This window comes from Hakea prostrata, chromosome 5 (assembly GCF_041222555.1).
Source record: "Hakea prostrata isolate BN-2017 chromosome 5, UWA_Hpros_2, whole genome shotgun sequence".
NCBI classification, from domain to species: Eukaryota; Viridiplantae; Streptophyta; class Magnoliopsida; order Proteales; family Proteaceae; genus Hakea; species Hakea prostrata.
In genome coordinates this window covers 11,291,134-11,305,931 of record NC_142604.1, presented here as the reverse complement: position 1 = coordinate 11,305,931, position 14,798 = coordinate 11,291,134, and the positions used below count along the sequence as shown (strand labels likewise).

General features: G+C 36.3%; 2 protein-coding genes across 2 annotated transcripts; both read left to right on the top strand.

The window, feature by feature from the left end:
• Window positions 1–5,527: 5,527 nt before the first annotated feature.
• LOC149015103 (peptidyl-prolyl cis-trans isomerase 2-like) lies at window positions 5,528–6,046 on the top strand. Its single transcript, XM_089155471.1, has one exon. The coding sequence runs from the start codon at window positions 5,528–5,530 to the stop codon at window positions 6,044–6,046; it is 519 nt and encodes a 172-aa protein (XP_089011597.1).
• A 6,699-nt stretch (window positions 6,047–12,745) lies between these two features.
• LOC149015102 (peptidyl-prolyl cis-trans isomerase 1-like) lies at window positions 12,746–13,267 on the top strand. Its single transcript, XM_089156499.1, has one exon. The coding sequence runs from the start codon at window positions 12,746–12,748 to the stop codon at window positions 13,265–13,267; it is 522 nt and encodes a 173-aa protein (XP_089012625.1).
• The last annotated feature ends 1,531 nt before the right edge of the window (window positions 13,268–14,798 follow it).

Here is a 14,798-nt window from a genome sequence, read left to right as displayed (position 1 = left end):
AAAGATGATGGGTACAATTGTCATTCTTAATCATTATAGCTATCATTAAATCCCTAGTTTTAATGAATAAAATGTTAAATTCTAATTAAAAACTAACTCATGTTCTATGAATTTCTCCATACATATTCTCTCGTATTTTTATTCTAATTTATTCTTTCGTGAATCTCCCCTTTTATTTATTTATTTTTCTAATGCTTCTCACAAAATATTAGAGTAGTTAGCAGACATTGGAATTTTTCTAAATCTTCTCCATAGTTATTAGGTATTCAATCTCTCTTTCTCAAATTATTCATCTCTCTCTCATTCAAGATTTTTCTAGTATTCTTTCCATAAAACATAATTTTATTATATTTTATTTTGTTGTTCGTAATCATTTAATTTTATTTTTAAATCCCTAAACTTTCTTTCGTTTGGTTCCGGAGATTCAAATATCTCGGATTTTAAATCTATGGAGTTATAATTTATAAAATTGGGTGTTTTTTTTGGGGTTTTTGGGGTTTTTAAAAAGGGGTGTTTTTTTGGGATTATGATTAGATTTTAAATCCCTAAACTTTCTTATAAAGTTTCGAATCCTACTAATAGTAATTTAAAATTTAAATTTTATTAGTTGGATGTTTAAATTTCTGCCATTAATATTATTATATCTAATCATAATTAATTATCTTTTTGATTAATTTATGATAAATTAAGTATTTATCCCATATTTAGTTAATAGATTTCAAATATATCATTTTTCTTATAATTTCTCCCACAATTTCGCCTTTTTCTTTCATGATTTTTTAATGTTTTTCTCCCACAATTTTAGCCCCTACTTTAGTTTAATATATATATTTTTTATAATTTACTTATAATCGTGTTATCTATATTTTAGTCTTCCTATTAATTTACCTAAACTTTTACTGTGGATCTCATGTCAAAATATAATAAAAGATTATGAGATTGAACCCATAGCGGGTATCACGGACCCCCAATGTTCAATCCTGGCTCCGCCCCTGAGTATAAAATTAAAATTTCAAATCATTTTTAGACAAAAGCAAAAACCATAGAAGAAAGTTCAAGAGAACAGATAAACAAAATCGGCTCGGCCTTCTGATAATCATTAATTCAAGAGGAATGGATGAAATTGAACTGGATCTTTGACAAGCAGGTGTAACTCGTAAGACTATAAGTTTAGGTTGGATGGTCTGAATAATTTCAAAATGCAAAATGCATGTATGCTTGAGATTGGGTTAAACCCATTAAGGTTGGGCCGGGCTTGGGTTAAAAAATTGGACATTTTTCACTTTTTAATTTGAACCCATTAGAAGTGAAATTTGTCTTAATCCGAATTTGTTGATCCAACCGACCCAATTTATTCGAGAGTTCGTAGATTTGCATCGAAATATCATCATTACTCATACTATTAGAGAAGCAAATAAAGTTGCCGATTAGATGGCGAAGAAAACAACAACATTGGAGTCTCCTAGGCATTTCTTTTAGGAACCCCCTCAAGGTATAGAGGAGTTCTTTCAAGTAAATCGTTTGACCAGCTCTCTTTAAATTGATTTGGATTTTTTAACCAAATTTTGAGTTCGTAGTTTTCTACATATAGGTTTAATAATGTATATGCAAACTATCTAGCAACCTCTTTGTTTAGGGCAATGGTGGATGTTCCACTTTTTATTATAGATAATTTTTTTTATAGCTTCTAAAAATATTAAAAATATTAGTATGGAGAGCTTAGTATAAGATTCTTTTTTATTAAAAAAAGAAAGAAAAAAAGAGCAACATCAACATGGAAACCTGATACTTACGTTGGATTTTTATTGACAGAGATCGGCCATATCAAATTAATTTGCCCTTGTTTATCGATAAATAAATAAATAAATAATTCTGCCCTTGATTTTTCATAAGAAGTGAACTTTTGGACCTATATACCTCTTCTCTTTAAAATACAATAACTGTAGATATAAAAATTCTGAATTTCAATAACATGGCTCTGCTAACAAAAGTTGCAGCCCATTTGTGGTAGGAACCAATTCATTATGGGCTTCTCTTTATAAGACAGTCTACTACCCCAAGTCACCTGCACCCATTGGAGGCAACAACAAAGCCCAATGACTCTTTGGGCCTGGAAGAGTATTTCAATAGGCTTTAATCAATTGAAGACATACTTTATGGAGGGTTGAGAAAGAAAGTGAAATTAATATTTGGGGAAGATAAATGGCGGATTCCTTCAAGGCCCAATTACATGGTGGGACATCCGAAGCCAAGTAAGCTGTGAGTTACAAACAGTGGAGCAATTGATTGACCCATTGAGTCGCCAATGGAAGATAGAGGTATTGCAAGAATATTTCAGCATTGAGGTTATCAAATGAAATCAAAAAAAAATTCAGCTTCTTTTATCCCTAAGAGAGGACTGTGTTACGTGGGATTTAGCTTCAGTACTGCGCATTAAATGTGCAACACTGAGCTGTGTATGGTCACGATCGAACCGAGTGGTTGAGGTCGAAATTTCGACCACTCATTTTGCATCCTCACTGTACATAGCTCAAAGCAGCACAATTATTGTGTAGCACTGAAGCTCTATCCATATTACAAGAGTAAGATCAAGAACCGAAAAGGTTACAATATTGAAGGATGCATATAAAGCCATCTGGGAGGAGCATGAGTTGAAGCAAAGACGAAGCCCATCATCTTCTCACTAGGCAACATGGAGACAAGTCCCAACGAGAGTATCTCTTAGGGAGTGCCCATCATCTTCCCACAAAGTGGATTTAAATTACGGTAAAAATGGGTACTTCTATCATAGCTGTAGGATTAAAATATTACACATGACTCACTAGGCACTCTTTAGGAGATATTCTCCAAGGAGAAGAGTCCAAACCCATTTAACTACTATAGCTGATCTCCAATCGTCGATAAAGTGTGGAACCTACCTTCTTCACAATTTTTATTTGGTTTTCCAGTCTCACTTGTGACATTTGGCTTTATGAAAATGTATGCGGTGCAACTGCTAAATGGAGGGAAGATTGGGAAGAGAAATTTGTAGGAGCCTTATATTTCACGTGGCTCTAGAAAAATAAAGATTTGCACAAGGAAGATTTTTCAAGGCCAGGAAATGGTGCACAAATCATTGAAGTATGCTACAATAGAGTTTACGAAATTTAATTCTTGTCTAAAGGCGACACAACACTTGAAGAAGCAATCCAATGACAGATGTTGGAGATGCCCAAGCAAATGATGGTTTAAATGTAATATAGATGCAACAGTCAATATAAAAGGGAAGTATGCTCAACTAGCAGGTATTTATTTGGGATCACAATGGTAATTTTCGAGGGGGCTTTGCCCAGCGGATTCACATATGCCAATTAGTGAAGGAAGCATAACTGTTAGCTATTCAGGAAGGGATGAAAATGCTTTGAATTTGGAAGCATGGGCCCTTGCAGTTAGAATCTGATTCTAAGAAGGCGATCCTGATGCTTGAACCTAATGTTTAGAATTTGGGTAATTTTAAAAGTTTAGTTAATGAGATACTCTATTTGTTTGTATTGCGTGGACACGTCCGCTTTGGAAATGTGGGAAGAAAATAGAACATAGTAATAGATTGACTCACAAAGTTACCGATTAATACAGAAGATGGCGGATAATCATTACTAAAGCCCCTCCAGATTTAAGAGAAATTTTAAGGGGGGACTTCTAAGGAGGTGTCTCTTAGCTTACTCTTTCCCTTTTGGGTCGTCCGACTGGTCCCTTGTAGCTAAAAAAAAAAAAAAAAAATCCTTATCCAATTAAAACAGATTCTAGATCCTCTACAATAGGAAGGTCTAGGGGGCCCACTAGGTTCTAGATTTAATTGATTTATAATTGGGTAATTTTCATCTGGACCCCTTGAGGTTTGGTCCAGATCACTTTTAGTCCATAAAAAGTTCTCCTTTGCATATGGCTCCCCTGAAGTTTCTAGAAATGATTAATTAAAGACAAATCATAATTTTGATGACCAAAATACCCTTATGATGCAATGGTCAAGATTGTATTATGTATATCATTCTTATCTAACGATTTATTTTGAAAAGACAAATTATAATTGCAATTTTAATCTTTTTATTTTATATTCAAGAGTCTTAAGAATTCAAATTTACAAACTTATATCCTTGATTAAACTCAATTCAATCCCATTCCCATTACAGAGAGCATGAGAGAGACAATTAGGGCTTTGATTTGCTCCTCCAGGTCAAAGATTGGGGATAGTTCAAGATCTGGGATAGAACCTTTGGTGTTCTATTTCTATCTTTAAATCTTCAAATATGTTTTTATCTTCAAATCTTCAAATCTTCAAATCGACGGAACCATGTACGTGCACGGTGTTTTTATCTTTTATCTTCCCATAAAAACAGATTTGACGGAAATGGCCGCTTTAGCCTAGCGGCGAGGCCTAGGATTGTGAGATAGGGTTTGAAGGAAGCCCATTGTACCAAAAAGAAACCCCAGCCCTAGTTTCAGTCGTCGTCTACGACAATGTCTCCCTAGTCTCGGAGGGAGAGATTCAGATTCAGATTCAGAGATGAGGGGAACCCAAATCAATAGAGCAGAGAACATGAGAGTGCACGCGCAGGCGAGTGTGAGAGCGCACCTCTTCCATTGTTTTTGATGGAAATGTCTTCCTTTATTTTCTAAGAATCTTGAAAAGGGAAACCTAAGGAAAAATGGACAAACCAAATACAGCGAAACAAGGTTTTTGTAAAACTACTAAGAACTAAAGAAAACTTTAGAAGATTCAAATCCAAGAGTTGTAAGCAAGAAGAAGAGATAGAAATAGATTAGTACCAGATTAGTTCCCATTACTTTTTTGGGAGCCGGGTTTGGAAGTAGTAGTTTTTATTCCCGTCTGTAATGGCCATGGGAATTAGTAGTTTTTATTCCCGTCTGTAATGGGAATTAGAGTTCATTGAATTTCAATCGGGGTATAAGTTTGTAAATTTGAATTCTTTAAGACCCTTGAGTATAAAATAAAAAGATTAAAATTGTAATTAAAATTTGTTTTTTTAATATAGACCGTTAGATCAAAATGATATAAATGGCATGATCTTGACCATTGCACCATAATGGGTATTTTGGTCATCAAATTATGATTTGTCCTTAAATATTCATTTATAGAAACCTCAGGGGAGCCATATGTAAAGGAGAACTTTTTCTGGACTAAAAGTTACCTGGACCAAACCCTAGGAGGTCCAGATGAAAATTACCCTTTATAATTTTGTCATTACCAAAATGAGCTCTACTTAAATAGATGATAGAAAAGATTTGAGAGGACCATACCTCTACCCAGAAGAGTAATGGTCCTAAATCTCCTTAATCTCGGTAGTAACTGCTCATGCATGGATTCCCTTCTAAAACTCCTTCACCCCTAGTAGTTGCATTAAAGCGAGTTAAAGTGACTACACAACGGGGCAAAAATCTAACCGTGGTCACTACGCCAGACATCACTGCAATATAAGCTGGTGCAAGAAGCCCCAGAAGGACAAGAACCAACCCTGGTGTGTCGATCATGGCAACCAACCCCAGGGTTTTCTTTGATATCACCGTTGACGGATATCCTCTCGGCCGGATAGTCATGGAACTTTTCGCCGACGTTACTCCCTTTGCGGCGGAGAATTTTCGTGCACTCTGCACTGGTGAAATGGGAATGGGCGAAAATGGGTGGCCACTTTACTACAAGGGTTCAAAATTTCACTGTGTGATTCCTGGCTTTATGTGCCAGGGAGGTGATATCACCACCGGCGACGGCACCGGTAGCGAGTCAATCTATGGTGGTTTCTTCCCCGATGAGAACTTCGTGAAGTCTCATGACCGACCTGGAGTTCTTTCCATGGTTAACGATGGGCCAAACACTAATGGTTCTCAGTTTTTCATTTGCAGTGGTAGCGCTTACTGGCTTGATGGCAAACATGTAGTGTTTGGACAAGTGGTTGAAGGTCTGGAAGTGTTGATGGAGATGGAACTGTACGGTTCCTTCGATGGCTGGACTTCCAAGCCAATTGTAATTGCTGATTGTGGCCAAATTTAATGTTCATGATCGACCCTTTTATTTGATGATGATCACCATGAAATAAACATGAATAATTCTTCATATTTTCTCAGTTTCTTCCACTTTTGATTTGTTTTCTTTTAAGTTTTCTCGAGAGGAGATCCGTCAAAGCAATGAGGTCTTTCGACTGGTTATTTTGTGTCTGAAACATGTTAGAATGGATTGTTGAGACCTTCAAATTGATATGTTGGACACCTTTAAGTCGTTAAAGATGTTCAAGGGCGACATAAGCGTATCTTAAGCTGCCAGTGTTTTCTTCTTCATGGAGAAGCAGGAATTTTCCCTTAATTTGTTGAAGGGTTGAACCACAAAAATCTCGTCTAGTGCTGCATGTTTACATTTTGTTATTAATTTTTTGGCGTTTTCTTTTTAGCACCTGATGTGTTGTCCATGGTGGGTTGAAATGAGCATATAAAAAACCTTGATCTTTATTTAATTTTCATTTTTTCCTTAGGACTAAGGGTGAAACCTCATCGTTTATTTAAATTATATAAGAAAAACTAGCTTGAGAATGTAGTTGAGATGCATGTAAGTTTAGTTCGGACGAACATCTAATACCAAAAAAAATGTTTTAGTAAACTAGGACTGAAACAATAGAAACCATAACATTTTTCTTTGCTGGAAGGAGATTTAGTCACTTTCCTCTCGTGGATTACTAGTAGGTTCAATGCAAATCCCATTAATAGAAAGCATGCTTCACATTCTACTGTATTGTGTGCCAACTATGGAATGAAAGATACAAACCATGAAATAATGGGTTGCTCAATACAAGGAGTTTGATGTTGTTTTTCGATACTGTAGTATACAGATCTACAATAAAAGAGCTCTTTTAGGTTTTAGGAGACATTCAAGAGAATGATATTTTATTCAAGATCCATATCTAATATTAACCAATTTCATTTTTTCACTCATACTTACTGCTCTTTCCGTACTCCTTTTACGAATATACTTTTGCATGGCATAATTAGGCATTGATAGTGTCCCCTTAATTGCTTCTGCCCTCTTCATTGTCCTTTCTCATTTGATGGTTATCCACTTCATCGTCATTGTCCTAAGTTTTGGTGGCAAGAATGCACACCCTTTGAATCCAAGGAAGCATCACGCATCATGTATTGGAGGTCAAGAAAAGGGAAACTTCAACTGTCACACGAATACCAAGACTAGTTAATAGCTACTCTAATGACCATTCTCTATATAGTTAAGGACATACATATGTCCGGAATTAATCAATTTCACTTATTCACCCATACTTACAGCTCTTTCCGTATTCCCTTTACGAATTCATTTTTGCACAGTTAAATTTACTCATTTAGAGTGCTGTCCCCTTAAAATATGCCTAAGCCCTCTTTAATGTCCTGTCTCATTTGTAGGTTATCCACTTTATTTGCCCAAGTTATTGGTAGCAAGCATCCACGACCTTAGAATTGAAGGAAGCATCAAGCGACTAGCATCATGCATTGAAGGTTAGAAGAAGGGAAACTTCAACTGTCACATGAATACTAACGAGTTGTTAATAACTACTCTAACAACCATCCTTCATATAGTAAAGGGGAGACTATATCCGAAATTAATTAATGTCACTCATTTGCTCGTACTTACTGCTTTTTCCACACTCCTTTTATGAATTTATTGATGCACCATCAAATTTACGCATTGAGAGCGCCCCGTAAAATCTATTCAAGCACCTTTTTTCAATGTCCTTTCTCATCTGCAGGTTATCCACTTCATCTACCCAAGTTTTGGTAGCATATATGCATGGTCTTTGAGTCAAAGGATGCATCAAGCCTCATGCATATATTGAAGGTTGGAAGAAGGGAAACTTCAATTGCCACACTAATGCTAAAGACTTGCTAATAACTACTCTAGTGACCATTCTTTATATAGTAAGGGAGAGACCTACATCTGAATTAATTATTTTACTTGCTCGCCCATACATGCTGCTCTTTCTGTACTCCCTTTATGAATTTATTGTTGTATGGTCAAATATATGCATTGAGATTGTCCCCTTAAAATCCGCTTTTGCCTTCTTCAATGTCTTTTCTCTTTGTATGTAATCCACTTCATCAACTCAAATTTCCGTGCAACAATTCCCCCTATTGGATAGTTTGACTTTGCTTGCCCGTTTTGTGTAGTTTCCCTTTTTCACAAAAAATATTACCTATAATAAAAAAACGTTAGTTCTTCTTAGAGGGAGGTGATGCAACTGCAGCTTCCAAGTATGGATAGAACATGTTACAACTTTACTCCAATCACTAGCTCTGCCTTTGGCATCCCCTTCCTTGCGGTTAAGGTAAAGACCTCAGGCATGTCTGGCTCTCATAGTGTGATGTGCAGTATGCGCAAATCCTGAGAAAGAATTCAACATTGTATATTTGTATGGTTGGTTGATGATTATAAGCTGTTTTGATTCGATATTGGCAATTTGCAAGCGATCCCTCTTAGGATTGTGACGTTTGTCCCGCTCATTGTAGAATGTTTCTCCCTCAAGCCATGAGGGCATGATGACTTGATGACATCCTCACCTTCTTCCAAGAGCCACAAAAAAAAAAAAAAAAAAAAAAAAAAAAAAAAAAAAACTAGAATGCTCAACGAGGAACATACATGTACAAATTTAATTTAATAATTTTTAAACTAGAGTACTACTTCGCTAATAGCATTGCTGTAGATGGAGCAATGGTCTCATTCTCGTATGTAACTTTAATATAAATTTTACAAATCTTTTAACTCAAAACAAGATGAGAGATAAACCTAAAACGAGCAAACTAATTCTACAATTTTTGTGGTATTACACCTTTTTCAAGTTTTACTAAAAGAACTCAAAAGAAACAGAAAAATCCTACCACACATCACAATGCTACAATATTTTCCAACCATCTATTGGAAATGGTAGGTTAAGGTACAAAATAGTGGCAATAATCTTCTACATCCCTACAAATATTCCTAATGATTCACTATTCTGGCTATGTCTTAAAATTTTTCCGATCACCTACGAGGATTTGTTTAGTGATAACAATAGTATGAGAATCATCCAATACAACATACTTTTAATTATCTTATCAATATAATCGGGTTTGATCATCATCTTTTTTTTCCTGAGTCTGAGTTTTCTAGAATGACATTTAACTACTATAGCCTATTTCCCATTGTTGATAAAGCATGGGACCTTCACCTTTTCTATTCAATTTCTAGAAGCTGTGAACAAAGGTCCACAATGAAAACACTTAAAAAAGTCATTCACACTATCCCTACCCAATTAGAGCATCAGAACTCAGAAGTGACCTAGATATGTCTTGGGACTCAAAGCTTATCCAATTAACGGGAGAATTGGGATCCTCTACTTATCAGGGTCGAGGTCTGTGCTCCTCTCACACCTTGTCAACCACTCATAAAGAGAGGGCCCTTAGGGGACTCATTGGGATTTGAGAGTACTCCTACCTCTGATAGGTGGGCCCCTCTTTTAAACAAACATCAACTCATTGGCATTTGAGAGTACTCTTGTGATGGACAAGCATGAGAGGAATACAAACCTCAACTCTGATGGGTAGGGGATCCAAATAATGGGTTGATCGATAGATAGAAGTTCGATGTCATTTTCCAATACAACAATATATAGATCTATAATGGAAGAGCTCTTTTAGGCTCTTGGAGACATCCACGAGAATGATTTTTTATTCAAGATCCATATATGATATTAACCAATTTCACTATTTCACTCATACTTACTGCTCTTTCCGTACTCCCTTTACGAAATTACTTTTGCATGGCAGAATTAGGCATTGAGAGTGTCTCCTTAATTGCTTTTCCCCTCTTCATATCAATGTCCTTTCTCATCTGTAGGTTATCCACTTCATTGTACTAAGTTTTGGTGGCAAGAATGCACGCCCTTTGAATCCAAGGAAGCATCGAGTGTCATGTATTCAAAGTCGGGAGAAGGGAAACTTCAACTGTCACACGAATACCAAAGACTGGTCAATAGCTACTCTAACGACCATTCTCTATACAATTAAAGATATACATGTACCCGAAATTAATCAATTTCACTTATTCACCCATACTTACAGCTCTTTCCGTACTCCCTTTACGAATTCATTTTTGCATAGTTAAATTTATGCATTGAGAGTACTATCCCCTTAAAATATGCTTAAGCCCTCTATAATGTCTTGTCTCATTTGTAGGTTATCCACTTTATCTGCCCAAGTTTTGGTAGCGAAGCATGCACAATCTTGAATTGAAGGAAGCATCACGCATCATGTATTGAAGGCTAGAAGAAGGGAAACTTCAACTGCCACACGAATACTAAGAGTTGTTAATAATTGCTCTAACAACCATCCTTCATATAGTAAAGGGGAGACTACATCCGAAATTAATCAATTTCACTCATTTGCTCGTACCTACTGCTTTTTCCATACCTCTTTTATGAATTTATTGTTGCACTGTCAAATTTATGCATTGCAAGAGCCCCGTAAAATCTATTCAAGCACCTTTTTTTCAATGTCCTTTCTCATCTGTAGGCTTTCCACTTCATCTACCCAAGTTTTGGTAGCAGACATGCATGTCCTTTGAGTCAAAGGAAGCATCCAGCATCATGCATATATTGAAGGTCGGAAGAAGGGAAACTTCAATTGCCACACTAATGTTAAAGACTTTTTAATAACTACTGTAGCGACCATCCTTTATATAGTATGGGAGAGACCTACATCTGAATTAATTATTTTACTTGCTCGGTCATACTTGCTGCTTTTTCTGTACTTCCTTTATGAATTTATTGTTGCACGATCAAATATATGCATTGAGATTGTCCCCTTAAAATCCGCTTATGCCTTCTTCATTGTCTTTTTATTTTTGCCCCCCTATGGGAATAGTTTGACTTTGCTTGCTCGTTTGTGTAGTTTTCCTTTTTCACAATAAACATTACCTATAATATGAAAAACCTTAGCTCTTCCTAGAGGGAGGTGATGCAATTGCAACTTCTAGTATGGCCACAACATGTTACGACTTTACTCCAATCACTCGCTCTGCCTTTGGCATCCCCTTCCTTGCGATTAAGGTAAAGACTTCAAGCATGTTTGGCTCTCATATTGTGATGTGTAGTAGTACACACAAATCCTAAGAATGAATTCACCATTGTATATTTGTATATGGTTGGTTGATGATTACTAGTTGTTTTGATTCGATACAGGCAACTTGCAATCTATAATCCAAACTTAAGACAATTTTTTGGAGTTAGCAATCCCTCTTAGGATTGTGACCTTTATACCACTCATTGTAGCATGTGTCTCCCTCAAGGCATTAGGGTATGCTGACTTGACGACATCCTCACCTTCTTCCAACCGAAAAAAAACACTAAAATGCTCGACGAGGCACATGCAAATACAAATTTAAATTAATAATTTTTTAAACTGTAGTAGTACTTTGCTAATAGCATTGCTGTAGATGGAGCAATAGTCTCATTCTCGTATGTAACTTTAATATATATTTTACTAATCTTTTAACTCAAAACAAGATGAGAATAAACCTAAAACGAGCAAACTAATTCTACGATTTTTGTGGTATTACATCCTTGTCAAGGTTTTCCTAAAAAGGACTCAAAAGAAACAGAAAAATCCATCCACATATCACAATGCTATAATCTTTTCCAGGAAAACCATCTATTGGAAATAGTAGGTTAAGGTAAGTAACAATGGCAATAATCTTCTAAATCCCTACGAATATTCCTAATGATTCACTATTTTGGCTATGTCTTAGCTTTTAAAAATACAAAAGATTTTTTCGATTACCTACGAGAATTTGTTAAATAATATGAGAACCATGCAATACAACATAATTTTAATTATCTTATCAATATAATCGGGTTTGATCATCATCTTATTTTCAAAGTCTGAATTTTCTAGAATAACATGTAAATACTAGTCTATTTTTCATCGTCGATAAAGCTTGGGATCTACCTTCGTCTCCTTTTTTATTCAATTTCTAAAGCTTTGAACAAACTTCTACTTTGCAAACACTTAAAAAAGTCATTCACACTATCTCTACCCAATTAAAGCATCAGAAGTGACCTGGATACGTCTTGGGATCTAGAGCTTATCCAATTAATGAGAGAGTTGGGATCCTCTACTTGTCAGGGTAGAGGTCTGTGCTCTTCTCACATATTTTCAACCACTCATAAGGAGAGAGTCCACAGGAAATTCATCGGGATTTAAGAGTACTATTCCTATCTCATCCATCTTTTAATATGTGATGGAGAAGCGTGAGAGAAATACAAACCTCAATTGTGACGATTAGGGGATCCAAATTCTTAAAGTAACCATCAACGGATCATCTCTAAATAAAGGAATGATTTTCCCTTTTTTGGGGGTCAAAAGATGCCCCTCTGCCTTTGCTCGTGAGGTAAAGTTCTCCTAAAGCCCTAATCTCCAAAGTAACGGCCCATGCATGGGTGCATGACTCCCGTCTGAAATTCCTTCACCCTGAGTTGTATTATAGCGAGATAAATCGCCAGTATTCCTTGCATGGCAGCCGTTTCTCAATTTATAGCAGAAAGCAATAAATCACAGTTAACTACACAACTGGGTTAAAATCTAACTAAGGTTACTACGCCAGACATCACTGCAATATAAGCTGGTGCAACCAAGCCCCGGGAGAGCAAGAAGAGAACCCTGGTTAGCTAGGGTGGCGATCATGGCAATCAACCCCAGGGTTTTCTTTGATATCACCGTCGACGAGTTTTATCTCGGCCGGATAGTTATGGAACTATTCGCTGATGTCACTCCCTTGACGGCGAAGAATTTTCGTGCACTTTGCACAGGTGAAATGGGAGTTAGTGACAGTGGGTTTCCACTTCACTACAAGGGTTCAAAATTCCACCGTGTGATCCCTGGTTTCATGTGCCAGGGAGGAGATATCACCGTCGGCGACGGCACCGGAGGCGAGTCAATCTATGGTCATTACTTCCCAGATGAGAACTTCGTGAAGTCCCATGACAGACCTGGAGTTCTTTCCATGGTTAACTGTGGGCCAAACACTAATGGTTCCCAGTTTTTCATTTGCACTGATAGTGCTTATTGGCTAGACGGCAAACATGTAGTATTTGGACAAGTGGTTGATGGTCTGGAGGTGCTGACAGAGATGGAAAATTTTGGTTCCTTCGATGGCCGGACCTACTGGCCAATTGTAATCGCTAATTGTGGCCAAATTTATTGATGTTCATGATCTGACCAGTTATATGATGATGATCGCCATGGAATAAAGATGAAATAGTTTTTAATATTTCTTTCTGAATAGTTCTTTATATTTCTTAGTTTCTTTCACTTTTGATTTGTTTTCTTTTAAGTTTTCTCGGAGAGGAGATCCGTCAAAGCTATGTCGTCTGAAACATGTTAGAATTGATTGTTTTCGCCTTTTCGGCGTGTTAAGTCGTTAAAAAATGTTCAAGGGCGTATTCTATATATTTTTTGGGTTAGAATATTTTTTGGTTTGTTGTAAATGTAGCTTTCTTCCAATCGGTTGAATCACATAAATCTTGTCTGGTGCATATGTATCTTCTGTTCTGGATTTTTTGGTTGCATAGTTTAGTTTTTATTTTTTTATTTTTATATATATATATATATATATATTTTTAATAAATGATGGGTTGTCCATAGTGGATTGATTAAGGAAAATGATCCTGATGCCAAACGACAAAGAAACGAGGCCAAACAAAATATTGGATTGATAACGGAGAAACTGGTTCTCTCAAAGTGGCTTAACTAGAAGAATAATATTCAGCTGCATTGAAAAGAAAAAAGAAGCACAAGATATGATTTTATAGAGTTCGGAGTGACTCTAAAATAGAGCTAAAACAAAAATAGCAGAATTATGAAAATGCCACTGAAAACAATAAATGCCCCAGAACCCCTCAAAACAACCTCAAGATGTGAAAAAACGATGTTGGAGCGACTGGTTGGATTCAGCTCTTTCCAAGTCCAAGATCCTAATGTACCCCATGTGCATCAGAACCTATCAAAATCCTTTGCTCAACTTTCGCCTTTTCCTGGGGGCCAAGGGCGAGGCCCTACCATACATTTAAATTATATGTAAAAGCTAGCTTGTAGATGTAGATGAGGTGTGCGTAAATTGGCCCAAATGAACTTCAGATAAATTTTTTTTTTAGTTCTTTGGTAAACTAGGGCTGAAACAACAGAAACCATAACTTTTTTCCTTGCTCATTCATGGGGGATATTTGGAAGGAGATTTAGTTGCTTTATTCTTATGGATTACCGTAGGTTCAATGGGAATTCTATTAGGAAGGCATGCTTCACATTCTATTCTACTATCTGACAACTATGGAATGAAAGATGAAAACCATGTCATAATGGGTCGATCGAAGATGGAAAGAGGTCGATGAAGTTTTTCAAATACAGTACGGACCTGTAATGGAGGATCTCTTCTAGGCTCCAAGAGGCATTCAAGAGAATGATATAGCTCTTTTATCAGAAAATATGCTTTATCGAGGACCTATATCCGTTATTAATCAACCTCACCTTTTCAATTATACTTGCTATTCTTTCCGTACTTCCTCTATGAACTTATTTTTGCTCGGCTAGATTTAGGCATTGAGAATGGCAAGCATGCACGCACCTATCCCATTCGCTCGTACTTATTGCTCTTCTTGTACTCCCTTTATGAATTTATTATTGCATGATCAAATTTATGCATGAATTATAGTCTCTAAAGAAGGGAGTCCTAGTGGTTT